Genomic DNA, 24,000 nt, shown 5'->3' with positions numbered 1-24,000 from the left:
TAAAATAAAGGTAAAAGATAATTATTTCAATCAAATGTTTGATTGGTGTTATTATTTCATATCTTCACTCATATCTAATTCTCTCTCTCTCTCTCTCTCTCTCTCTCTCTCTCTCTCTCTACCCCAGGCTGAGTCTCCCATCCTGGGTACGTTCTCTGGTGACGTGCTGCCAGCTCCCATCACCACCAGTGCCCACGTGGCACGCCTAGAGTTCCTGACTGACCACACCTACACAGAACGAGGGTTCAACATCACCTTCACCAGTAAGTGGGTGGAGGGGGGGGGGTCTGTGTGTGATAGGGAGGGGTGGGCAAGCGGGGGAGGAATGATACTACTGTGATGTATTTATAGTTAAAATAGCACCACATTGTCTATCAGGGAAGTACTTTTTGTCTATGTTTTGTCATAGAGCTCTTAGCTGTTTTCGAATACTCACATTAACTGCACTATTTGTGACGTGAATTGAGTATATAGTTTGCTTATTGATATCGATATTGTTAGCATGCCAAAAGTTGCCGGATGTCATACTAAATTCTCAAAAAAAAAAGGAAGTATATATGCAGAGGACATTATTTCCTTTAGGGACAATAATGCAATTCTTCAGGAAATGGGCGTGGCTTCACATCATTTTCAGATTTTAAGAAAATGGCGGAAAATATGCAGCTGAAGTCCAACGAGATCGAAATTCATTGCTTTAACTAATTATGACAAGAAAAGTTAAGAAAATGTTGAGCAATGTAATAAAGTAACAACTTTTTAAGTAAGTTACCTTACATGTTGGCTGACAATTTGTTAGCTACGCTGTCCTTACGAACAACCTAGCATATCATTACAGCAGTATGTTGCTAGCTAGCTACCTAATGTTAGTTGGCTACTTATACATCAAACTTGCCAGTATATTAACTGTAGGCATCTCAAACTAACTACACAACGTTTATTGACTTGATTATTATTATTGTGCGTCTCTATGGACATTCTGGTGCTTTCGTAAATTCGCTCTGGCTATCGACTCCAATTTCAGAGCACTCTCTTCTGATTGTACCAGAGTGCAGAATAATGAATTTATGAGCGCTCATCACATGTTGAATATGGCCGGTGTCAGTAAACGTTGGCCAAAAAGTGTGGTCAGAGTGGTCTCATTTGTGTCTTGAGCAAGCTAGCCAACATTAGCTTGGGTGCTTGACTGCCGTTGTAAGGTCAGAACGCTCAAATCAACCCTACTCCTCGGCCCGAGCGTCCAGTCTAGGCTCTGAATTTACAAGCAGACAATCTGAGAACGCTCTGAATTTACGAGCGCACTCCGGCACACACCCGAAGTTATAAAATGTCTAACTAGTCATTTGTTATGCTCACTAGCTAGTAAGAGGTTGCATAGCAACAGCATCAACTTCCGGGTAGACAGGCGAAGAGCCAGTACGCTCAACTGAAAGGAGACTGTTCATTTACAATATACTAACTTTAACCAACAGTATATAGTATGTAGTATACACTTATTAAGTATGTCGTATACAGTATGTGAGTGTGGTTATTCGAACACAGCTCTTGTATTTTTCTGTCCGCCTTTGTGTGTGTGTGTGTGTGTGTGTGTGTGTGTGTGTGTGTGTGTGTGTGGTGTGTGTGATGTGTGTGTGATGTGTGTGTGGTGTGTGTGTGTGTGTGTCTTGTTAAGGAGATAGCACTATGAAGTCCTCTATGTCAGATCCTCTGTCTGTCTCTCAGAGTGTTGTTGTTCTTCTCCCCAACGGCACTCTTCCTTCAGTCTCCTCCTCGTCTCCTATTTCCATTCCCTTTCAACCGAGCCAGACCTGGGATACAAAACTAGACAAACCTGCATTTTCGAAACTCAGACATCGTCCCATCCTCATTAAATTGTCTTCCCACAGACATGGTTGGCTGTGCTCCGTTCTGTTCTCAGCTGCTCTAATATAGACTTAGAGTTGGCTATTGTGGGTATTGTTGGTATTTTAAGTAAGTTGTGTGTTTCTATGGGCTAATAGCAGTAAGGACTATCTGTTATTCAATGTGTTTCTATGGGCTAATAGCAGTAAGGACTATCTGTTATTCAATGTGTTTCTATGGGCTAATAGCAGTAAGGACTACGTGTTTCTATTGGCTAATAGCAGTAAGGACTATGTGTTTCTATTGGCTAATAGCAGTAAGGACTATGTGTTTCTATTGGCTAATAGCAGTAAGGACTATGTGTTTCTATTGGCTAATAGCAGTAAGGACTATGTGTTTCTATTGGCTAATAGCAGTAAGGACTATGTGTTTCTATTGGCTAATAGCAGTAAGGACTATGTGTTTCTATTGGCTAATAGCAGTAAGGACTACATGTTTCTATTGGCTAATAGCAGTAAGGACTATGTGTTTCTATTGGCTAATAGCAGTAAGGACTATGTGTTTCTATTGGCTAATAGCAGTAAGGACTATGTGTTTCTATTGGCTAATAGCAGTAAGGACTACGTGTTTCTATTGGCTAATAGCAGTAAGGACTATGTGTTTCTATTGGCTAATAGCAGTAAGGACTATGTGTTTCTATTGGCTAATAGCAGTAAGGACTATGTGTTTCTATTGGCTAATAGCAGTAAGGACTATGTGTTTCTATTGGCTAATAGCAGTAAGGACTATGTGTTTCTATTGGCTAATAGCAGTAAGGACTATGTGTTTCTATTGGCTAATAGCAGTAAGGACTACGTGTTTCTATTGGCTAATAGCAGTAAGGACTATGTGTTTCTATTGGCTAATAGCAGTAAGGACTATGTGTTTCTATTGGCTAATAGCAGTAAGGACTATGTGTTTCTATTGGCTAATAGCAGTAAGGACTACGTGTTTCTATTGGCTAATAGCAGTAAGGACTATGTGTTTCTATTGGCTAATAGCAGTAAGGACTATGTGTTTCTATTGGCTAATAGCAGTAAGGACTATGTGTTTCTATTGGCTAATAGCAGTAAGGACTATGTGTTTCTATTGGCTAATAGCAGTAAGGACTATGTGTTTCTATTGGCTAATAGCAGTAAGGACTACGTGTTTCTATTGGCTAATAGCAGTAAGGACTATGTGTTTCTATTGGCTAATAGCAGTAAGGACTATGTGTTTCTATTGGCTAATAGCAGTAAGGACTATGTGTTTCTATTGGCTAATAGCAGTAAGGACTACGTGTTTCTATTGGCTAATAGCAGTAAGGACTATGTGTTTCTATTGGCTAATAGCAGTAAGGACTATGTGTTATTCAATGTGTTTCTATTGGCTAATAGCAGTAAGGACTATGTGTTATTCAATGTGTTTCTATTGGCTAATAGCAGTAAGGACTATGTGTTTCTATTGGCTAATAGCAGTAAGGACTATGTGTTATTCAATGTGTTTCTATTGGCTAATAGCAGTAAGGACTACGTGTTTCTATTGGCTAATAGCAGTAAGGACTATGTGTTTCTATTGGCTAATAGCAGTAAGGACTATGTGTTTCTATTGGCTAATAGCAGTAAGGACTACATGTTTCTATTGGCTAATAGCAGTAAGGACTATGTGTTTCTATTGGCTAATAGCAGTAAGGACTATGTGTTTCTATTGGCTAATAGCAGTAAGGACTATGTGTTTCTATTGGCTAATAGCAGTAAGGACTATGTGTTTCTATTGGCTAATAGCAGTAAGGACTATGTGTTTCTATTGGCTAATAGCAGTAAGGACTACGTGTTTCTATTGGCTAATAGCAGTAAGGACTATGTGTTATTCAATGTGTTTCTATTGGCTAATAGCAGTAAGGACTATGTGTTATTCAATGTGTTTCTATTGGCTAATAGCAGTAAGGACTACGTGTTTCTATTGGCTAATAGCAGTAAGGACTATGTGTTTCTATTGGCTAATAGCAGTAAGTCCATATTTTTTTTATTCATCAAATCATTTTTTATTTATGTTTTTTACACTTCAAGGGGTCTTAAAATTTCAAAGCAAATAGCAAAATGATCCTTGACATGACCTTCCTGAAACAATTACGTTATGCTTTGATGTCTTCACTATTATTCAACAATGTAGAAAAACATTGAAAATCAAGAAAAACCTAGGGAAATTAATGTGTCCAAACTTTTGACTGGTACTGTACATACAAATAGTGGTTAGAGCGTTAGACTAGTAACCGAAAGGTTGCAAGTTCAAATCCCAGAGCTGACAAGGTAAAAATCTGTCGTTCTGCCCCAGAACAGGCAGTTTTGCTATTTGCAAGGCTGTCATTGAAAATAAGAATTTGTTCTTAATTAACTGACTTGCCTAGTTAAATAAAGGTAAAAAAATATATATAATTAGACCAACACAGTACGCTGTAATACATGCAATATGGAAAACACCTGTCCAGTGACTAACATCTAATCTGATCACACGTAGTCAAGGTGTGAAGTTACACACCTCATCCTACCCACAATGCATTCAGTTCCTAGCGAGTGTTTGTCAGTTCACCCGACTGTAAATTTCCAAAATGCGTCAAAAATTGCACTTTTTTTACTCTATAGTGCACTACATAGTGAATAGGGCTCAACATAGTGTCACTACATAATGAGTAAGGCACTACATAGTGAATAGGGTACTACAGAGTGAATAGGGTACTACATAATGAGTAAGGCACTACATAGTGAATAGGGTACTACAGAGTGAATAGGGTACTACATAATGAATAAGGCACTACATAGTGAATAGGGCACTACATAGTGAATAGGGCACTGCATAGTGAATAGGTCATTACATAATGAATAAGGCACTACATAATGAATAGGGCACTACATAATGAACTGGGCACTACTGGTGAATAGGGCAATACATAGTGAATAGGTCACTACATATTTAATATGGCACTACATAGTGAATAGGGCACTGCATAGTGAATAGGTCATTACATAATGAATAAGGCACTACATAATGAATAGGGCACTACATAATGAATAGGGCACTACATAGTGAATAGGGCAATACATAGTGAATAGGTCACTACGTATTTAATATGGCACTACATAGTGAATAGGGCACTGCATAGTGAAAAGGGCAATACATAGTGAAAAGGGCAATACATAGTGAATAGAGGACAACATATTGAATAGGGCACTACATAGTGAATAGGGGACAACATATTGTATAGGGCACTACATAGTGAATAGGGTAATACATAGTGAATAAGGCACTACATATTGAAAAAGGCACTACATAGTGAATAGGGAACTACATAGTGAATAAGTCACTACATAGTGAATAAGTCACTATATAGTGAATAAGTCACTACATATTGAATAGGGAACTACATAGTGAATAGGGAACTACATAGTGAATAGGACACTACATAGTGAATAGGACACTACATAGTGAACAGGACACTGCATAGTGAATAAGGCACTACATAGTGAATAGGGAACTACATAGTGAATAGGACATGACATAGTGAATAGGGCACTGTACAGTGAATAGGGCACTTCTTAGTGAATAGGGCACTACATAGTGAACAGGGTGCCGTTTGGGACACAGGCCTATTTCAACACTGTCTTATTGACTGTGTCTAGATGCCGTGAGATATAATGATCGCCGAATCCTGCGATTTGGGAAACACACGGACGTTAATGTATTAATTAGCGAGTATGATAAATAAAGACACAATGTTGTGAATGAACGTCAAGACCTGTTAATTGAAGCCGACAGCTAGTTCTCTCCGAGCAGCATGTCTCCTCTCACCGGCCTGTTTTTTGGGGGCGGGTTTAGGGCAGGACTCATTCCATCAGTCATGTTAATTAAGCAGCCTGCCAAACTATATGGAGGAGATTGTTGGTGGTGTGCGTGTGCTTGTATGCGTGTGAATGGCGGTGATTGTTGGTGGTTTAATAAATAAAATGATGGTGATGGATGATGTTCCCAGTCCAATCAGGATGCAGAGAATAATGAAGAGGAATTCAGCAACCCACACATGTCACCCCTGTGCTGTGTGGATGGCGTGTGTGTGTGTGTGTGTGTGTGTGTGTGTGTGTGTGTGTGTGTGTGTGTGTGTGTGTGTGTGTGTGTGTGTGTGTGTGTGTGTGGAGTGTGTGTGTGTGTGGAGTGTGTGTGTGTGTGTGTGTGTGTGTGTGTGTGTGTGTGTGTGTGTGTGTGTGTGTGTGTGTGTGTGTGTGTGGAGTGTAGACGGTGTGGAGGTGGTTTTGATTGGAGATGTAATTATTATTTTTAAATGTGACATTTGTTAGTACTTTTACATATTTTTCTCCCCTATTTCGTGATATCCAATTGGCAGTTACAGTCCCATCTCTGCAACTCCCCAAAACCCTAACAAACCCTCCACCCAATCCAACTCCCCCAGCTCATCCACCCCCCCAGCCCATCTACCCCCCATCACATTCAACCCCCCCACCAGCCCATCCAACCACCCCAATACATCCAACTCCCCCAGCCCATCCAATCCCCCCCACCAGCCCATCCAACCCCCCCATCACATCCAACTCCCCCAGCCCATCCAACTCCCCCAGCCCATCCAACACCCCCAACAGCCCATCCGACTCCCCCATCACATCCAACTCCAGCTCCACCCCCCCAGCCCATCCAACCCCCCCACCAGCCCATCCAACCCCCCCACCAGCCCATCCAACCCCCCCAACAGCCCATCCAACTCCCCCATCACATCCATCTCCACCCCCTCAGCCCATCCAACCCCCCCATCACATCCAACCCCACCACCAACCTATCCAACCCCCCCACCACATTCAACCCCCCCAGCCCATCCAACTCCACTCCCCACCAGCCCATCCAACCCCCCCACCAGCCCATCCAACCCCCCATCACATCCAACCCCCCCACCACATCCAACTCCCCCAGCCCATCCAACTCCAACCCCCCCAAGCCAATCCAACCCCCCTCTACATCCAACTCCACCCCCCCAGCCCATCCAACTCCACCCCCCCACCCCATCCAACTCTACCCCCCACCAGCCCATCCAACCCCCCCCAGCCCATCCAACTCCAACCCCTCCAGCTCATCCAACCCCCCCACCAGCCCACCAGCCCATCCAACCCCCCCATCACATCCAACTCCCCCAGCCCATCCAACCCCCCCATCACATCCAACTCCCCCAGCCCATCCAACCCCCCCATCACATCCAACTCCCCCAGCCCATCCAATCCCCCCACCACATCCAACTCCCCCAGCCCATCCAACTCCCACCCCAGCCCATCCAACTCCATCCCCTCCAGCCCATCCAACCCCCCCACCAGCCCATCCAACCCCCCCAACAAATCCAACTCCACCCCCCCAGCCCATCCAACTCCACCTCCCCCCCAGCCAATCCAAACCCCCCCATCACATCCAACCCCCCCCCCCAGCCAATCCAACCCCCATCACATCCAGCCCCCCCCCCCCCCTCCAGCCCATCCAACCCCCCCACCACATCCAACCCCCCCAGCCCATCCAACCCCCCCACCACATCCAACTCCCCCAGCCCATCCAACCCCTCCATCACATCCAACTCCCCCAGCCCATCCAATCCCCCCACCACATCCAACTCCCCCAGCCCATCCAACCCCCCCAGCCCATCCACCCCCCCCCAGCCCATCCATCCCCCCCACCACATCCAACTTCTTCAATCTTCATCTCTATGGTGCTGAGACAATTCCTCCTTAGTGATTATTCATCATGTTCTTCAGTTACTCCTAACAACTCTGTTGACGTATCCACAATTATCTACAGCCTCTGTATAAACAGGCATTTCTGCTCTCATGTACTTTCTCAGGCAAAACCTTCTTCTCAGTACTCCTAACAACTCTGTTGACGTATCCACAATTATCTTCAAACAGGCATTTCTGCTCTCATTTGTCCAAGTAACTTTCAATGACTATCAACCCCCCCCCCCCCCCCCCCCCCCCTCTAAACCCATGTCAAGACTAGTAGACAGATGGTCCAGTTACTACTGGAGTAGCCATGCTGACGCCATCAGTCCATCTAGTAGTTTCACCAACATGTTTTACAGCCTCTGTATATGAGACATGAAAATTAATTATGTATCTCTGTGCCTCTATCTGCAACCACCAAATACTAGATTGTGTCGTCGTTGTCCACCCCACCCCAAAAAAAAAAAAAATTCTCAGAAAATGAAACTGAGGAATTCTAAATGTACTTTCTCAGGCAAAACCTTCTTGCACCTCAGTAGCCATCACAACTTTCCACTCCGACACATCATTACTCTTATCCGCCCTATCTTCATGCTCCTCTCAGCAGCAAGGTGTGGGGTTCTTATTTTTCAGAGTAAATAACTCACAGACACTAGAGAAGCTTTAACCAAGTTTAATTATTCCCCAAAGGTTCGACACAGCTGTATTCTTACAAAAAATACATTCTGATCTATTATGTATTTAATATCTCACTGTTCAAAGTTTAGCCCGAATCCAACAAAGGTGTCTATTTTACCTAATACTTTCTACTATAGACTATTCAGGTTCTTGAACCTCATCCCTAAATAGACCCATATCATCTGAACTATTAACCCTATTGATGGCAATCCAGCACAGTTGTTATCTCTCCAACCTTCTCTCCATATCCTCTATCGCCCCATCCTCACTATTCACCGCTAAAACCACCACAGCAGTAGTCTTTCTCCTCCAGCAGCAGTACTGAAATGAGATGGTAGCTCCACTATAACCAGACAGGTAGCTCCACTATAACCAGACAGGTAGCTCCACTATAACCAGACAGGTAGCTCCACTATAACCAGACAGGTAGCTCCACTATAACCAGACAGGTAGCTCCACTATAACCAGACAGGTAGCTCCACTATAACCAGACAGGTACCAGACAGGTAGCTCCACTATAACCAGACAGGTAGCTCCACTATAACCAGACAGGTAGCTCCACTATAACCAGACAGGTAGCTCCACTATAACCAGACAGGTAGCTCCACTATAACCAGACAGGTAGCTCCACTATAACCAGACAGGTAGCTCCACTATAACCAGACAGGTACCAGACAGGTAGCTCCACTATAACCAGACAGGTACGAGACAGGTAGCTCCACTATAACCAGACAGGTACGAGACAGGTAGCTCCACTATAACCAGACAGGTAGCTCCACTATAACCAGACAGGTAGCTCCACTATAACCAGACAGGTAGCTCCACTATAACCAGACAGGTACGAGACAGGTAGCTCCACTATAACCAGACAGGTAGCTCCACTATAACCAGACAGGTAGCTCCACTATAACCAGACAGGTAGCTCCACTATAACCAGACAGGTACCAGACAGGTAGCTCCACTATAACCAGACAGGTAGCTCCACTATAACCAGACAGGTACCAGACAGGTAGCTCCACTATAACCAGACAGGTAGCTCCACTATAACCAGACAGGTAATAGACAGGTAGCTCCACTATAACCAGACAGGTACCAGACAGGTAGCTCCACTATAACCAGACAGGTACCAGACAGGTAGCTCCACTATAACCAGACAGGTACCAGACAGGCAGCTCCGCTATAACCAGACTGGTAGCTCCACTATAATCAGACAGCCTAGTGGTTAGAGGGGGGAGGCAGGTAGCCTAGTGGTTAGAGGGGGGAGGCAGGTAGTATAGTGGTTAGAGGGGGGAGGCAGGTAGTCTAGTGGTTAGAGGGGGGAGGCAGGTAGTCTAGTGGTTAGAGGGGGGAGGCAGGTAGCCTAGTGGTTAGAGGGGGGAGGCAGGTAGTATAGTGGTTAGAGGGGGAGGCAGGTAGTCTAGTGGTTAGAGGGGGGGGGGGCAGGTAGCCTAGTGGTTAGGGGGGGGGGGGGGGGGTGGGGGGGGGCAGGTAGCCTAGTGGTTAGAGGGGGGAGGCAGGTAGCCTAGTGGTTAGAGGGGGGAGGCAGGTAGTCTAGTGGTTAGAGAGGGGGAGGCAGATAGCCTAGTGGTTAGAGGGGGGAGGCAGGTAGCCTAGTGGTTAGAGGGGGAAGGCAGGTAGCCTAGTGGTTAGAAGGGGGAGGCAGGTAGCCTAGTGGTTAGAGGGGGGAGGCAGGTAGCCTAGTGGTTAGAGGGGGGAGGCAGGTAGCCTAGTGGTTAGAGGGGGTTGGCAGGTAGCCTAGTTGTTAGAGGGGGGAGGCAGGTAGCCTAGTGGTTAGAGAGGGGGGAGGCAGGTAGCCTAGTGATTAGAGAGGGGGGGTAGGCAGGTAGACTAGTGGTTAGAGGGGGCAGGTAGACTAGTGGTTAGAGGGGGGAGGCAGGTAGCCTAGTGGTTAGAGGGGGAGGCAGGTAGCCTAGTGGTTAGAGAGGGGGAGGCAGGTAGCCTAGTGGTTAGAGAGGGGGGCAGGTAGACTTGTGGTTAGAGGGGGGAGGCAGGTAGTCTAGTGGTTAGAGGGGGGATGCAGGTAGTCTAGTGGTTAGAGGGGGGAGGCAGGTACTCTAGTGGTTAGAGGGGGGAGGCAGGTAGACTAGTGGTTAGAGGGGGGAGGCAGGTAGCCTAGTGGTTAGAGAGGGGGGCGGCAGGTGGTTAGAGAGGGGGGCAGGTAGACTAGTGGTTAGAGGGGGGAGGCAGGTAGTCTAGTGGTTAGAGGGGGGAGGCAGGTAGTCTAGTGGTTAGAGGGGGGAGGCAGGTAGTCTAGTGGTTAGAGGGGGGAGGCAGGTAGCCTAGTGGTTAGAGGGGGGAGGCAGGTAGACTAGTGGTTAGAAGGGGGAGGCAGGTAGACTAGTGGTTAGAGGGGGGAGGCAGGTAGACTAGTGGTTAGAGGGGGGAGGCAGGTAGACTAGTGGTTAGAGGGGGGAGGCAGGTAGACTAGTGGTTAGAGGGGGGAGTCAGGTAGTCTAGTGGTTAGAGGGGGGAGGCAGGTAGCCTAGTGGTTAGAGGGGGGAGGCAGGTAGCCTAGTGGTTAGAGGGGGGAGGCAGGTAGACTAGTGGTTAGAGGGGGGAGGCAGGTAGACTAGTGGTTAGAGGGGGGAGGCAGGTAGACTAGTGGTTAGAGGGGGGAGTCAGGTAGACTAGTGGTTAGAGGGGGGAGGCAGGTAGCCTAGTGGTTAGAGGGGGGATGCAGGTAGTCTAGTTGTTAGAGTGGGGAGGCAGGTAGACTAGTGGTTAGAGGGGGAGGCAGGTAGTCTAGTGGTTAGAGGGGGGAGGCAGGTAGACTAGTGGTTAGAGGGGGGATGCAGGTAGTCTAGTTGTTAGAGGGGGGAGGCAGGTAGACTAGTGGTTAGAGAGGGGGGAGGCAGGTAGCCTAGTGGTTAGAGAGGGGGGCAGGTAGACTAGTGGTTAGAGGGGGGAGGCAGGTAGTCTAGTGGTTAGAGGGGGGATGCAGGTAGTCTAGTGGTTAGAGGGGGGAGGCAGGTACTCTAGTGGTTAGAGGGGGAGGCAGGTAGACTAGTGGTTAGAGGGGGGAGGCAGGTAGCCTAGTGGTTAGAGAGGGGGGCAGGTAGACTAGTGGTTAGAGGGGGCAGGTAGACTAGTGGTTAGAGGGGGGAGGCAGGTAGCCTAGTGGTTAGAGAGGGGGGCAGGTAGACTAGTGGTTAGAGGGGGCAGGTAGACTAGTGGTTGGAGGAGGGAGGCAGGTAGCCTAGTGGTTAGAGGGGGAGGCAGGTAGCCTAGTGGTAAGAGAGGTGGGCGGCAGGTGGTTAGAGAGGGGGGCAGGTAGACTAGTGGTTAGAGGGGGGAGGCAGGTAGTCTAGTGGTTAGAGGGGGGAGGCAGGTAGTCTAGTGGTTAGAGGGGGGAGGCAGGTAGTCTAGTGGTTAGAGGGGGGAGGCAGGTAGTCTAGTGGTTAGAGGGGGGAGGCAGGTAGTCTAGTGGTTAGAGGGGGGAGGCAGGTAGTCTAGTGGTTAGAGGGGGGAGGCAGGTAGTCTAGTGGTTAGAGGGGGGAGGCAGGTAGTCTAGTGGTTAGAGGGGGGAGGCAGGTAGTCTAGTGGTTAGAGGGGGGAGGCAGGTAGCCTAGTGGTTAGAGGGGGGAGGCAGGTAGACTAGTGGTTAGAAGGGGGAGGCAGGTAGACTAGTGGTTAGAGGGGGGAGGCAGGTAGACTAGTGGTTAGAGGGGGAAGGCAGGTAGCCTAGTGGTTAGAGGGGGAGGCAGGTAGACTAGTGGTTAGAGGGGGGAGGCAGGTAGACTAGTGGTTAGAGGGGGGAGTCAGGTAGTCTAGTGGTTAGAGGGGGGAGGCAGGTAGCCTAGTGGTTAGAGGGGGGAGGCAGGTAGACTAGTGGTTAGAGGGGGGAGGCAGGTAGACTAGTGGTTAGAGGAGGGAGGCAGGTAGACTAGTGGTTAGAGGGGGGAGGCAGGTAGACTAGTGGTTAGAGGGGGGAGGCAGGTAGCCTAGTGGTTAGAGGGGGGAGGCAGGTAGTCTAGTGGTTAGAGGGGGGAGGCAGGTAGTCTAGTGGTTAGAGGGGGGAGTCAGGTAGCCTAGTGGTTAGAGGGGGGAGGCAGGTAGTCTAGTGGTTAGAGGGGGGAGGCAGGTAGTCTAGTGGTTAGAGGGGGGAGGCAGGTAGTCTAGTGGTTAGAGGGGGGAGGCAGGTAGTCTAGTGGTTAGAGGGGGGAGGCAGGTAGTCTAGTGGTTAGAGGGGGGAGGCAGGTAGTCTAGTGGTTAGAGGGGGGAGGCAGGTAGTCTAGTGGTTAGAGGGGGGAGGCAGGTAGCCTAGTGGTTAGAGAGGGTAGGCAGGTAGACTAGTGGTTAGAAGGGGGAGGCAGGTAGACTAGTGGTTAGAGGGGGGAGGCAGGTAGACTAGTGGTTAGAGGGGGAAGGCAGGTAGCCTAGTGGTTAGAGGGGGAGGCAGGTAGACTAGTGGTTAGAGGGGGGAGGCAGGTAGACTAGTGGTTAGAGGGGGGAGTCAGGTAGTCTAGTGGTTAGAGGGGGGAGGCAGGTAGCCTAGTGGTTAGAGGGGGGAGGCAGGTAGACTAGTGGTTAGAGGGGGGAGGCAGGTAGACTAGTGGTTAGAGGAGGGAGGCAGGTAGACTAGTGGTTAGAGGGGGGAGGCAGGTAGACTAGTGGTTAGAGGGGGGAGGCAGGTAGCCTAGTGGTTAGAGGGGGGAGGCAGGTAGACTAGTGGTTAGAGGGGGGAGGCAGGTAGACTAGTGGTTAGAGGGGGGAGGCAGGTAGTCTAGTGGTTAGAGGGGGGAGGCAGGTAGACTAGTGGTTAGAGGGGGGAGGCAGGTAGACTAGTGGTTAGAGGGGGGAGGCAGGTAGACTAGTGGTTAGAGGGGGGATGCAGGTAGTCTAGTGGTTAGAGGGGGGAGGCAGGTAGTCTAGTGGTTAGAGGGGGGAGGCAGGTAGACTAGTGGTTAGAGGGGGAGGCAGGTAGCCTAGTGGTTAGAGAGGGGGAGGCAGGTAGCCTAGTGTTTAGAGAGGGGGGCAGGTAGACTAGTGGTTAGAGGGGGGAGGCAGGTAGCCTAGTGTTTAGAGAGGGGGGCAGGTAGACTAGTGGTTAGAGGGGGGAGGCAGGTAGTCTAGTGGTTAGAGGGGGGATGCAGGTAGTCTAGTGGTTAGAGGGGGGAGGCAGGTAGTCTAGTGGTTAGAGGGGGGAGGCAGGTAGACTAGTGGTTAGAGGGGGGAGGCAGGTAGCCTAGTGGTTAGAGAGGGGGGCAGGTAGACTAGTGGTTAGAGGGGGCAGGTAGACTAGTGGTTAGAGGGGGGAGGCAGGTAGCCTAGTGGTTAGAGAGGGGGGCAGGTAGACTAGTGGTTAGAGGGGGCAGGTAGACTAGTGGTTAGAGGAGGGAGGCAGGTAGCCTAGTGGTTAGAGGGGGAGGCAGGTAGCCTAGTGGTTAGAGAGGGGGGAGGCAGGTAGTCTAGTGGTTAGAGGGGGGAGGCAGGTAGACTAGTGGTTAGAGGGGGGAGGCAGGTAGCCTAGTGGTTAGAGGGGGGAGGCAGGTAGTCTAGTGGTAAGAGGGGGGAGGCAGGTAGCCTAGTGGTTAGAGGGGGAGGCAGGTAGCCTAGTGGTTAGAGGGGGGAGGCAGGTAGTCTAGTGGTTAGAGGGGGGAGTCAGGTAGACTAGTGGTTAGAGGGGGGGGGAGGCAGGTAGTCTAGTGGTTAGAGGGGGGAGGCAGGTAGTCTAGTGGTTAGAGGGGGGAGGCAGGTAGTCTAGTGGTTAGAGGGGGGAGTCAGGTAGCCTAGTGGTTAGAGGGGGGAGGCAGGTAGTCTAGTGGTTAGAGGGGGGAGTCAGGTAGACTAGTGGTTAGAGGGGGGAGGCAGGTAGCCTAGTGGTTAGAGGGGGGATGCAGGTAGTCTAGTTGTTAGAGTGGGGAGGCAGGTAGACTAGTGGTTAGAGGGGGGAGGCAGGTAGTCTAGTGGTTAGAGGGGGGAGGCAGGTAGACTAGTGGTTAGAGGGGGGATGCAGGTAGTCTAGTTGTTAGAGGGGGGAGGCAGGTAGTCTAGTTGTTAGAGGGGGGAGGCAGGTAGACTAGTGGTTAGAGGGGGGAGGCAGGTAGTCTAGTTGTTAGAGTGGGGAGGCAGGTAGACTAGTGGTTAGAGGGGGGAGGCAGGTAGTCTAGTTGTTAGAGGGGGGAGGCAGGTAGACTAGTTGTTAGAGTGGGGAGGCAGGTAGTCTAGTTGTTAGAGGGGGGAGGCAGGTAGTCTAGTTGTTAGAGGGGGGAGGCAGGTAGGCTAGTGGTTAGAGGGGGGATGCAGGTAGTCTAGTGGTTAGAGGGGGGAGGCAGGTAGTCACCCACTGTTCCTAGACCAGTTAACCCACTGTTCCTAGACCAGTTAACCCACTGTTCCTAGACCAGTTAACCCACTGTTCCCCTGTAGGCTGTCATTGAAAATTAGAATTGGTTCTGACCTTGTTAAATAAAGGTAAAAATACTGACCTCTACTTTACCTCTACTTTACTTGATTTTGCTTGATTTTGACCCCCCCATTTATTCAGTGAAATGTTATTCAATTTATTTTAGTCACATGTCTGTGGAACCTGTTCAGTTTATGTCTCAGTGGTTGAATCTTGTTATGTTCATACAAATATTTACACATGTTGAGTCTGAGTTTAGGTCCTGGATGGCAGGAAGCTTGGCCCCAGTGATGTACTGGGCTCTCTCTCTCTCTCTCTCTCTCTCTCTCTCTCTCTCTCTCTCGCTCTATCTCGCTCTCTCTCGCTCTTTCTCGCTCTTTCTCTCGCTCTCGCTCTCTCTCGCTCTCTCTCGCTCTCTCTCGCTCTCTCTCGCTCTCTCTCTCTCGCTCTCCCTCTCTCTCTCGCTCTCTCTCTCTCTCTCTCTCTCTCGCTCTCCCTCTCTCTCTCGCTCTCTCTCGCTCTCTCTCGCTCTCTCTCGCTCTCTCTCGCTCTCCCTTGTCGTAGCTGGATCCTCACTTTATTTTGTTTTTTCTCTAATTGCCCCTCCCATAGACACACACACACACCAGTCTCTCACCACCACATACACATACACTCATTGATATACACACACACGCACGCACACACACACACCTGCCCACCCTCCAACCTACACTCCTCCCAACTCCTACTCAGTGACAGACCCTGACTCTTCCCTCTATCTCTCTCTCTCTCTCCAGCGTTCCACCACAATGAGTGTCCAGACCCTGACTCTTCCCTCTATCTCTCTCTCTCTCTCTCTCCCCAGAGTTCCGCCACAATGTGTCCAGACCCTGACTCTTCCCTCTATCTCTCTCTCTCTCCCCCCAGCGTTCCGCCACAATGAGTGTCAAGACCCTGACTCTTCCCTCTCTCTCTCTCTCCCCAGAGTTTCGCCACAATGAGTGTCCAGACCCTGACTCTTCCCTCTATCTCTCTCTCTCTCTCTCCAGCGTTCCGCCACAATGAGTGTCCAGACCCTGACTCTTCCCTCTATCTCTCTCTCTCTCTCCCCAGCGTTCCGCCACAATGAGTGTCCAGACCCTGATTCTTCCCTCTATCTCTCTCTCTCCCCCCAGCGTTCCGCCACAATGAGTGTCCAGACCCTGACTCTTCCCTCTATCTCTCTCTCTCTCCCCAGCGTTCCGCCACAATGAGTGTCCAGACCCTGACTCTTCCCTCTCTCTCTCTCTCTCCCCCCAGCGTTCCGCCACAATGAGTGTCCAGACCCTGACTCTTCCCTCTATCTCTCTCTCTCTCTCCCCAGCGTTCCGCCACAATGAGTGTCCAGACCCTGACTCTTCCCTCTATCTCTCTCTCTCTCTCCCCAGCGTTCCGCCACAATGAGTGTCCAGACCCTGATTCTTCCCTCTATCTCTCTCTCTCTCTCTCCCCAGCGTTCCGCCACAATGAGTGTCCAGACCCGGGGGTTCCAGTGAATGGGAAGAGGTTTGGTGAGAACCTTCAGCTGGGCAGCTCCATCTCCTTCCTGTGTGAGGAGGGCTTTGTCAAGACCCATGGCTCCCAGACTGTCTCCTGTATCCTGAAGGATGGAAACGTGGTCTGGGACAACGCTGTGCCACGCTGTGAAGGTGAGAGGAGAGGAATGGAGACTATTTCTATCAGGCTCTTGTTGCCTTGTCGTCTTTCTGTCCTCCTATCCCTCTTTCCTCCATTTTATTCTCACGCTGTGAAGGTCTCACGCAGTGAAGGTCTCACGCTGTGAAGGTCTCACACTGTGAAGGTGACAGCAGACATTCCTCCTCATCTTTCTTTTTTATTTTGTTTGTCTCGTTTAACATTTGAGTCATTTAGCAGACGCTTTTTTTCCAGAGAAAATTACAATTGTTGCATTCATCTTAAGTAGCTAAGAGAGACTACAACACGTCACAATTGTATCAAGTACATTTTCCCTTAATTAACAGAGTATTTATCAGCAAAGTCAGTGTTGGTGGGAAAAGGCAAGTGCGGGAGGGAGGTTTCAGCTGAAACTCTGTCAGACATTGCGAGAGCTGCTGCCACAGCTCCTCAGACGTACCTTAATAAGCCCTATCGTTGTGCAACAATTCTAAATCCAATCGCGTGTTAAAAAAAAAACTGTTTTGATGGCCACGATTAAAACAGAACTACTCATTATATCTCAACTGGTAATTGAAGCGTGCTTCCCATTCACCGTTGAAGTGGATAGACAATTGTAGGCAAGGCTGCGGTGCATCACACACCACTTTGCAATGAGCTGGAGTCAATAGCCTATGCATTTTGAAAAATTACTTCATTGTTTGAAACCTGAACATTTTACGTCATATTATGAGGACTGTCTTACCTTGCTTCAAAGTAGCCTATTTCTCTCTAGCCTATTTCTCTCTAGCCGATTTCTCTCTAGCCGATTTCTCTCTGGCATATTTCTCTCTATTTCTCTCATGTTCTATTGGTTTTACAATCAACTTTCTTTCATTGTTTAGTAGCTAAAGACACAATCATATTAGCAACCCATGCTAGCTGATGCTAATCCTAGTCATATTATTAACCCTTCTAGTTGATGATAATCCTAGTCATATTAGCATCCCATGCTAGTTGATGATAATCCTAGTCATATTAGCATCCCATGTTAGTTGATGACAATCCTAGTCATGTTAGCATCCCATGCTAGTTGTTGATAATCCCAGTCATATTAGCATCCCAGTCATATTAGCATCCCATGCTAGTTGATGATAATCCCAGTCATATTAGCATCCCATGCTAGTTGTTGCATCTTTAGATCTCCCCTGTTTCTCAATGTCTGATGGATATTTTAATCTCTGTCACATGAAACCCCTCACTTGTGCGGTTCACTTATGACAACAGTGTTTACCAAATACTCCCACACGTAGCCTACTGCCTTGTGCACATTGTTGTGCTTATAAAGTGAACAAAATATTATGTATCAACATTTTAAGCTAAACATTCTGATCTGTTGCATCCGCCTCATTCCTTTTTAAAGTTGTAAGAAATGCTATTTCTTTCTCGCATAGAACGACAAGCTGACTAATAGATTGGGTTAACTTTTCTATTATGGGGCATAGTAGATTGACATAGGCTAGTGGTTTTGCGGTGCGTTACTTTTGGCTGAGGAAAAGTAAATGTGGAAAGCTATTCTAACATATTCAAGGTGAGCATCGTAATTTAGTAAGAAGGAAATACGTTGTTGAATCCTCAAGTTGTTCTGTTCATGTTCATAGACACTTTAATATATAATAATACCCAAGATTATTAAAGTGTCCTTCAGCCTGTTACCTTAGTAAACTTTTTTTTTTTTAAATGGTGTTTGACCAGATACTATGCTAGTTTACAGTAAACAAATTGACATCAAACGTTCAGCTCGCTTACAGGGAAGGATATTCAACAAGCCAAGGCACTTATACAGATGTGACTCACTTCAGGAAAGTCGGCTTATGTCGCACATCACTACTTCACAGGTGAGCTATTTGAACGTAAAACTTTTTTTAAATTTTTTTTTTATCAAAATGCGTAGTTTTTTTTTTAGCAGCAATACCTTCTGGAATATGTGAACAATCATGTGCCTTAATTACAAACTTGTATGCCATCTGTAAATATGAAAACAATTTCTAAATTACGAACACAGTTGATGAGTCCAAGGCGCAGCGGGATATGAATACATCTTATTTAATGAAACAAAGAACACTTGAACAAACTTACAAAACAACTAAACGAACGTGAAGCTACATATAGACAATAACTAACACATAGACAATAAACCATGACCCAATACCCATGGAATATGGCTGCCTAAATATGGTTCCCAATCAGAGACAACGATAAACAGCTGCCTCTAATTGAGAACCAATCTAGGCAACCATAGACATACATAACACCTAGACTAGTCCCTGCTACAACTGTCAATAGACGTAGTTCATAAATTCACTCTGGCTATTTACTGTGAGTTCAGACCACTCGTCTGACTGGGCCTGAGTGCAGAATAACTGATGAATTTACGAACCCTTAACACCCATTCAAATTGGCCCGGTGTCAGTAAACTTTGACAAAAAAAGCATAATTAAATTGTTGGCAGCAGCGCAGTTACAGTCACCAACGTTCTGGACAAAATTAGAAATGAAGACAGCCTAACGAGCTCTGCTAAGGCGAGTAAAATGGTCAGAGTGAGGTGTTCCCTCATTTGTGTCTGGAAGTAGCTAGCAACCTAGCCAACCTTAGCCAGTTAGCTTGGGTGCTGGACTGCTGTTGTTAGGACAGAACGTTCAGGTGAATCCTACTAGTCGGCCAAAGCCTCCAGTGTGCTCTCTGAACGCTACGAGAGCGAAATGCTCTGAAGTTTAGAGTCCCCCATAGCACACTCTGGCACTCCAAATTGGTTTATAGTACGGGTTCCTAAATTCAATCTTTAGTCTTGAAATCTTTGGTTGTTTAGTGCATGGCCTCACATGTGAATCATTCAAGAGATGGGTGGGGCTAAAGTTTAAGAGGGTGTGAACGATGCTGACTGGGTGTAGATAAAAAGGATGTCTCCAGTAAGTGTACCAAAACATTCAAGTGCAATTTTCTCAAAAGTGAGATTACAAGTTTAACCATTTTCAAAGCTGAATTGCTTTCCCATTGTTCCTCATCTCTAGTCTATGATATACCATTTTATAGGTTTATAGGTTTGAGTCTCTATGTCACGCCTTGACCATAGAGAGCCCTCGGTTCTCTATGGTGTTTAGGTCAGAGCGTGACTAGGGGGGTGTTCTAGTTCTATGTTCTAGTCATTGTATTTCTATGTTGGTGGTTTTGTATGGTTCCCAATTACAGGCAATCGTTGCCTCTAATTGGGGATCATATTTAGGTAGCCATTTTTCCCACCTGTGTTTGTGGGATATTGTTTTGTGTTTGTGCATGTGCACCACTACTTTCACATTTCGTTGTTGGTTTATTGTTTTGTTTTGAAGTTTCACCGACATAAAGATGTGGAACTCTGCGCCTTGGCCCGCTCATTACGACGTTCGTGACAGAATATCCCACCAAGCAGCGGGTGACGGAGGTGAAGGAGTTTTGGACCTGGGAAGAAATGATGGGAGGTTGTGAGACCCTTCCTTTGAAGGGGACACCAAGGATGGTGGAAGGACAGAGAAGACGCCGGGAACCGTGGCTACAGAAACCTCAAGATTTGTTTTGGCGGGGGCACGAGGGGTGGTCGGCAGAGCAGCGGAGAGTGAAAGAGCAGGTCATCAGTCCGGTGCCAGCTCCCCATACTCGCCGTGAAGAGCCAGAGACCGTCAGGGAGGCGATGGAGAAGTTGAGAGAGAGAGATGAGAGAAATGTTATGTAGGTGTGTTCTGCATGGCATCCGACCTGAAGAGCCTGTCAGCAGTCTGGTAAGTCCTGTGCCAGCTCTCCGCACCCTTCCTGAAGAGCGTGTCACCAGTCCAGCTCCACGGCCGGAGCCGTCCTCTGCACCGGTGCCCGGCTCCACGCACCAGGCTTCCAGTGGCATGGTGTCCAGTCCCACTCCAGGGCAGGAGCCTTCCTCTGCACCGGTACCCAGTCCAGGCACGGTGTCCAGTCCAGCTCCACGGCCGGAACCTTACTCTGCGCCTATGCCCAGTCCAGGCACGGTGTCCAGTCCGGCTCCAAGGCAGAAGCCTTCCTCTGCGCCTATGCTCAGTCCAGGCACGGTGTCCAGTCCCGCTCCAAGGCAGAAGCCTTCCTCTGCGCCTATGCTCAGTCCAAGCACGTTGTCCAGTCCAGTTCCACGGCCGGAACCTTCCTCTGCGCCTATGCCCAGTCCAGGCACGGTGTCCAGTCCCGCTCCAAGGCAGAAGCCTTCCTCTGCGCCTATGCTCAGTCCAGGCACGTGGTCCAGTCCCGCTCCAAGGCAGAAGCCTTCCTCTGCGCCTATGCTCAGTCCAGGCACGGTGTCCAGTCCCGCTCCAAGGCAGAAGCCTTCCTCTGCGCCTATGCTCAGTCCAGGCACGGTGTCCAGTCCAGCTCCACGGCCGGAACCTTCCTCTGCGCCTATGCCCAGTCCAGGCACGGTGTCCAGTCCCGCTCCAAGGCAGAAGCCTTCCTCTGCGCCTATGCTCAGTCCAGGCACGGTGTCCAGTCCCGCTCCAAGGCAGAAGCCTTCCTCTGCGCCTATGCTCAGTCCAGGCACGGTGTCCAGTCCAGCTCCACGGCCGGAGCCTTCCTCTGCACCGGTGCCCAGTCCAGGCACCCTAGACTAGAGCGTCTGTATGGTCTGTGCAGCAGGATGAATTTTGGCGTCCCTACTAATAGTGAATGCATATGTAATATAGCAAGCTAGCCCAGCGCTAGCATTAGTGCTCCACCTGAGAGGCAATGCAAATCTAATATGATGCTACTAGCGTTAGCACTCTTCCTAAGAGTCAATGCAAATCTAATATGATGCTACTAGCGTTAGCGCTTTTCCTAAGAGTCAATGCATATCAAATATGATGCTACTAGCGTTAGCGCTCCTCCTGAGAATCAATGCAATCTAATATTATGCTACTAGCGTTTGCGCTCTTCCTAATAGTCATTGAATATCTAATATGATGCTACTAGCGTGAGCTCTCCTCCGTAAGGGTCTCATCAGGCTTTTCATTCATGCTAATTGAAGTGGAGCTTTAAAGATGTCCCCTCTTTGTCATTGAGAGCTGCTTAAGTCCTAGCTAGAGTACTCCTGAAACCTATCCTGGAGCAGCATTGTGGCGTAAAGTCTTTTAATGGTTTCAATCACAACAGACAACGACCACAACGCTTAGGTGTAGTGTTTTGGTCTGGGTTATGCTTCATTCTGGAGAGAGATTCTGGAGAGAGAGAGAGAGAGAGAGAGACAGACAGACAGACAGAGAGACATACAGACAGAGACAGACAGACAGACAGACAGGGAGACATACAGACAGAGACAGACAGACAGACAGAGAGACATACAGACAGAGACATACAGACAGAGACAGACAGACAGACAGACAGACAGACAGACAGACAGAGAGACAGACAGACAGACAGACAGACAGACAGACAGACAGACAGACAGACAGACAGACTTGAACAACCTGTCTGTTGTGTGATGATGTAAATGGTTTGTTTTTATTTATTATTTATTATTATAAATTACATACCAGTAGGCCATTGTGTCAGCTTAGTATTGTTGGCACAGATTTATGTTATTCAATGACATTTAGAAACATGTACACAGGCACATTAGCGAGCAGCAAGTCTCATATCATATACTGTTGTGTGATGATTAAAGTGGTTTCTGTTCAGTGTGATACAGAGATGTAGGATTTATGATAATCAAAGACATTTGCACATTTGCTAGAACACACACACACACACCCTTCCACCCTCCCCTTTCCACCCTCCCCTTTCCAGTCTCTGAAATAATGTTTGACCTTCAGTCAGTCTCTGAAGTAATGTTTGACCTTCAGTCAGTCTCTGAAGAAATGTTTGACCTTGAGCACCAGTAATTGTCATCCATGTCCATGACAGTGATGTCCTGTTGCACCCTCTATAACCACTGTGATTATTATTATTTGACCATGCTGGTCATTTATGAACATTTGAACATATTGGCCATGTTCTGTTATAATCTCCACCCGGCACAGCCAGAAGAGGGCTGGCCATCCCTCATAGCCTGGTTCCTCTCTAGGTTTATTCCTAGGTTTTAGCCTTTCTAGGGAGTTTTTCCTAGCCACCGTGCTTCTACACCTGCATTGCTTGCTGTTTGGGGTTTTAGGCTGGGTTTCTGTACAGCACGTTGTGACATCAGCTGATGTACGAAGGGCTATATAAATACATTTGATTGATTGATAGACACAGTGGACACAGTGGACACAGTGAACACAGTGGACACATTGAACACAGTGGACACATTGAACACAGTGGACACATTGAACACAGTGGACACAGTGGACACATTGAACACAGTGGACACATTGAACACAGTGGACACATTGAACACAGTGGACACATTGAGCACAGTGGACACAGTGGACACATTGAACACAGTGGACACATTGAACACAGTGGACACTGAGATGTACTGTATAACATATTCTCCACCTGTCCACATCTCCACCTCTCACCTCTCCACCTCTCCACCTCTCCACCTCTCTCCACCTCTCCACCTCTCTCCACCTCTCCACCTCTCTCCACCTCTCCACCTCTCACCTCTCCACCTCTCTCCACCTCTCTCCACCTCTCCACCTCTCTCCACCTCTCCACCTCTCTCCACCTCTCCACCTCTCACCTCTCCACCTCTCTCCACCTCTCACCTCTCCACCTCTCTCCACCTCTCCACCTCTCCACCTCTCCACCTCTCTCCACCTCCCCACCTCTCACCTCTCCACCTCTCTCCATCTCTCCACCTCTCACCTCTCACCTCTCACCTCTCACCTCTCACCTCTCCACCTCTCCACCTCTCTCCACCTCTCCACCTCTCTCCACCTCTCTCCACCTCTCTCCACCTCTCCACCTCTCAACCTCTCCAACTCTCTCCACCTCTCACCTCTCCACCTCTCACCTCTCCACCTCTCACCTCTCCACCTCTCACCTCTCCACCTCTAAACCTCTCCACCTCTCTCCACCTCTCACCTCTCCACCTCTCACCTCTCCACCTCTCTCCACCTCTCACCTCTCCACCTCTCTCCACCTCTCTACCTCTCAACCTCTCCACCTCTCCACCTCTCTCCACCTCTCCACCTCTCTCCACCTCTCCACCTATCCACCTCTCTCCACCTCTCCACCTCTCCACCTCTCACCTCTCCACCTCTCCACCTCTCTCCATCTCTCCACCTCTCCACCTCTCCACCTCTCCACCTCTCTCCACCTCTCACCTCTCCACCTCTCCACCTCTCCACCTCTCCACCTCTCATCTCTCTCCACCTCTCTCCACCTCTTCACCTCTCCACCTCTCATCTCTCTCCACCTCTCTCCACCTCTTCACCTCTCCACCTCTCTCACCCTCTCCACCTCTCCACCTCTCTCTACCTCTCCACCTCTCACCTCTCTCCACCTCTCCACCTCTCTCCACCTCTCCACCTCTCCCTCTCTAATATATTCTCTGTCTCCTCTCTTTCCTTTAACCTCTCATCTCTTCCCTCCTCTCCTTCCTCCCTCTCCTTCTCTCTCCCTCCTCCCTCTTCACATATCCATCCACCCTCACCTCTTCTCTTCCCCTGTTCCTCAGCTCCGTGTGGAGGTGATCTGAAGACTCCTAGCGGTATTATCCTGTCCCCTGGCTGGCCAGAGCTCTATAAG

The 24,000-nt window shown here is 48.5% G+C and overlaps 1 protein-coding gene across 1 annotated transcript in view; it reads left to right on the top strand.

Annotated features, from left to right (window-relative positions):
* The window catches only part of LOC139391626 (CUB and Sushi multiple domains 2), a 772,990-nt gene that overhangs the window by 437,798 nt on the left and 311,192 nt on the right, over nucleotides 1-24,000 (top strand). Inside the window, exons 15-17 of the mRNA XM_071139005.1 lie at nucleotides 128-263; nucleotides 16,140-16,334; nucleotides 23,930-24,000. The exon at nucleotides 23,930-24,000 is cut by the window's right edge and continues 68 nt beyond it. Coding sequence (XP_070995106.1) covers nucleotides 128-263; nucleotides 16,140-16,334; nucleotides 23,930-24,000 — 402 coding nt within the window. The remainder of the gene's footprint in view (nucleotides 1-127; nucleotides 264-16,139; nucleotides 16,335-23,929) is intronic.

This window comes from Oncorhynchus clarkii, chromosome 32, assembly GCF_045791955.1.
Source record: "Oncorhynchus clarkii lewisi isolate Uvic-CL-2024 chromosome 32, UVic_Ocla_1.0, whole genome shotgun sequence".
NCBI lineage: Eukaryota > Metazoa > Chordata > Actinopteri > Salmoniformes > Salmonidae > Oncorhynchus > Oncorhynchus clarkii.
The sequence above is the reverse complement of the archived record's forward strand: the minus strand, read 5'-3'. Positions and strand labels throughout refer to the sequence as shown.